At 36.1% G+C, this 3948-nt stretch overlaps 1 protein-coding gene across 1 annotated transcript; it reads right to left on the reverse strand.

The window, feature by feature from the left end:
* Positions 1-1404: 1404 nt before the first annotated feature.
* LOC114481307 (60S ribosomal protein L19) lies at positions 1405-3472 on the reverse strand. Its single transcript, XM_028476018.1, has 6 exons — positions 3341-3472; positions 2360-2466; positions 2136-2258; positions 1885-2005; positions 1684-1794; positions 1405-1582 (listed from the first exon to the last, which is right to left on the reverse strand). Exons 1-6 carry the CDS (start codon positions 3343-3345, stop codon positions 1456-1458), a joined length of 594 nt encoding a protein of 197 aa, XP_028331819.1. The 5' UTR covers positions 3346-3472; the 3' UTR covers positions 1405-1455.
* Positions 3473-3948: the final 476 nt, after the last annotated feature.

Below are 3948 nucleotides of genomic sequence, written 5' to 3' on the forward strand. Positions count from 1 at the left end.
GTATTGATTCACTGCTAAGTAATAATGCTTCACTTATAGATATTTTTAACGAGTATCCGTTTATAAAGATGTAATACTGAAATGTTCTATGAAGCTCTAAGAATTGGACATCCGCTCCTTCTGAAATGACTGATAATTGATCTCAGGTGTTACTGTACAACACTTGTGTGGTTTGTTTTTTCCATCCATCCATCCATCTTCTCCCGCTTAGCCGTTTCCGGGTCGCGGGGGTAGCATCCTCAGTAGGGAGGCCCAGACTTCCCTCTCCCCGGCCACTTCCTCCAGCTCTTCCGGGGGTGTTTTTTGTAAAAGTTAAACAAATGTTGATCACGTACTGTATAAAGATGTGCTGCTGTCTCTCTGTAGTTCTCGTCATCTTTGCTTCTCCTGATTCATGCATAATAAATACAGTGTAGTGTCCAAATGGAATGAATGAACGAACCAGTAATTGATTGTCTCAATCTGTTGGACCTCAGTCAGCTGGGGATTGGCTGTAGCGCCAAGTACCACGCTGACACGCTGCCAACTCAAGTTCAAGTACAAAAGGCAAGTAATAAGAATTCTGCAGAGAAAACACAGAAATGTTAAACCAAGGCAGGATATTTTGTTGGTTAACTGATAATTAGAGGCTGCACATCATTTCATTTGGGATAAACAAAACTAATCTTAGTAAAGTCCATGTTTCCCTCATCACTTTAGTTCTTGACTCAGCAGACTTTTTAAAATATGAAAGGCTTTTCATAAGGAACACATGTCCAAAAAAGAATAAGGGAGCTCATTAAATATGCAAGTTTAAAGTTTGACTCAGCAATACATGGCCGTCCTTATTTATGGGGGGCTTTTAAGTGGTTTATAAAAAATGCAGCTCAGAGAAAACAAATGTGTTAGACTTAATGCACAGAACTGTTAAAAGCGTAGCTGCTGAGCGATCAGTACTGTACATTAAATGCATAAGACGAGTTTAGGCCAATGTGCTCTAAGACTATTTAATTTATTAAAAACAAATCCATTGACCTTTGTTAGAATGTATGACTGTTAAAACCAGAACTAACAACTGCACTCTAGTTTAGTTGATTATTAAACATCTAGTCTGGGTCTCTGCTGCCATCTGTTGGACAATGTGATGCAGTGGTTGGTAAATCGTCTGCAAACCTTTTCTAAAGAGAAAAATCACATTTAACTTTCAGTTTATTAAAGCAAGATAATTTATCTTTAAAGAAGTATCAAATATATCAGTTTTAGGGCTGCAAAACACAATTGGAGAAAAAGAAAAGCTGATGTATTGGTTGAATGTATGTTATACATGATCATTTGAGGATGAGCAGTTATTGTAATAAATGTACAGCCTTTGAAAATGTGTGAAGAGTGGAAAAAAATGAAATAAAATTAAAAAAAAAAGCAATATTTTTTTTACGTTCCGAATTTAATTACGTCAAAAACAAAACAAATTCCAATTTATTTCTTGGAAGCTTCTTCCTCCTTGGACAGCAACTTTATCATCTCCTCTTTTTTGGCCTGAAGACGTTCTTCTCTGCGTTTGCGAGCCTCCTTTGTCTTTGAACGACGAGCCTCAGCCTGGTCACTGGATGTGCAAAGAAAGGTAGATTTTATTTATTTTTTTAACGTTACTATGTATGATAAAAACAGATGGATGAAAAATATAAAAATTTAAATGAAACTTACGCGAGGAGCTTCTTGCGAGCCTTATCTGCCTTCAGTTTATGGATGTGCTCCATCAGAATGCGCTTGTTTTTGAACACATTACCTTTAGCTCTCAAGTAAAGACTGTGGTACCTGAAGACAAAATAAGACAACATTTTAATGTTTGCATTTACTTAAGCTTTAAAACTTCCCTAATTAAAAACAAGTGAAATTAATTCTTACATGTGCCTGTCAATTTTCTTGGAGTCCCTGTAGCGGCGAAGCAGACGACGCAGGATTCTCATCCGACGCATCCAGATCAACTTCTCTGGCATACGAGCGTTGGCTGTTCCCTTTCTCTTACCTGAAAAGGAAGTCCATCTAACGGTTAACTAAAATCTACACATGTACTGTAACTACATGTAAACTGCTTTCTTTCATTCTTATCAGGAACAATTCATTTAAATGCATTAAAACTAAAATCCACTCTTTACCATAGCCCATGTGACGACCCTTGCGACGTGCCAGCGTGTTTTTGCGGCAGCGCGCACGAGAATGCACAGTCACGGGCTTCCTGATGATCAACCCATCTTTCACCAGTTTTCTAATCTGCTGACCTGCATCAGACAAATTAAATTCACAACAAGAACACGTCAGCATTAATGCATCATGCTAAATCGGATGTTAAGTGCGTTAAAGCAACAGGGAAACGACTCACGTGAGTTTGCGTTGGCAATCTCGTTTGTTTCATTTGGGTCCAGCCACACCTTCTTCTTTCCACAGCGCAAGACGCTGGACGCCAAGCGCTTCTGCAGCCTGAGCATGCTGATTGGACAGAAATGAGATGATCTCAGCGCAACATACACATAATCCTCAGAATTACCCTGTCATGCAATCCAGAGTATGTCCCACTTTAGTTCTTTTTACTTTCCACATTTAACAAACTCCCTAGTTTGGTGACAAAGACCAACTTTTGTTTTGTTCTCACCAGGTCACCATCAGTTTGGCCCTTATAACAACACAGTACCAAAAGTAATGTCCTGACCTGATAACTGCATAAGTAAACTATTAAAAAAGCATAATTGCAATGGCAACCTCATTCTCATTATTTCTAAATCACTGTTTATCAAGTATTATTGCTGAAATTTGATATTACTAATATTTAGATTATTTAATTTTCATTGATTTTAACATAAATGACCAGACTTTCTCCCAAAATTATCCATATTATTTATGTATCTATCCAGACATCAATTATACCACTCCCTAATAAACCTTTTATAACACAATGCTGTGGTCTTTTTCACGTGGAATAAATAAAGCTATCACTTAATTCACGTTATGTTGGACCTTTATTTTGTAAATGACGCATTAAATGACGTAATGGCAACTAAAACTAAAATAAATTAAACAACTAAGGGGAAAAGTAATGAGTTTACTGGGACCTTCGTCTGGTTAGTCTGCAAAAAGTAAGTTATTTCACCATGTTGTTGTCCAAGTTAGCTTAGCTACTTTAGCATACCACCAGATATCACATGCTAACACAGGCCGCATCTCTGCTACCATAGAAGCTAACTACTTTAATATACGTCAAATAGACACAGCCTTCCTCCAACAATATTAAAGTGTGAAAACGTACGGATTAAATCGCTCAGTTTTATTCAAACGTGCACAATTGTTTACCAAACAGCAGACTTACCTCATGGTTGCCGCTAGCTTGGTAAACGAAGGAAGTCTGCCGTCAAAGACCGTACCATTAGTTAACTATAGGGCGAGAAAACTGGTAAAACACAAATATTGCAAACTTTACCATTTTAATAGGAGGCAGGTGCGTTAACATAGAAATAACTATCAAAATTTGAAAAAACATAAAACAAGTATGCTTTTTACAATGCCTTATTTTGTTTTATTTTAAGCCCCACACTTTATTAATGGTACGGTCTGGCATGGATTACATTATAATTAAAATCTTAAAATGGATTAATTTAACGCACGGGAAAAGTAGCTGTGAAATATTAACTATTTAAATGACAATTTATAATACTCTTAAAAACACAATTAAAATGCGCTTTACAGATGTAGTAGCCTGATAAGTAAACAAAAAAAAAATGAAAAAACAAAACAAAACAAAAAAAAAAAAAAAAACTACAAAAGCTAAATTGTTATTGCTCCTAAAATCCTTCATAGACGTAAAAATCTATCTTTATGTCAGTAAAAAGAGGAAAAGATTACATGCTGCAATTTGGTTTATTTATTATGAATAATAAATGCAAAGAAAAAGTAAATTATACTGTCTTTGTTTTTGCC

Source organism: Gouania willdenowi, chromosome 19, assembly GCF_900634775.1.
Source record: "Gouania willdenowi chromosome 19, fGouWil2.1, whole genome shotgun sequence".
In the NCBI taxonomy this organism is placed as follows: domain Eukaryota; kingdom Metazoa; phylum Chordata; class Actinopteri; order Blenniiformes; family Gobiesocidae; genus Gouania; species Gouania willdenowi.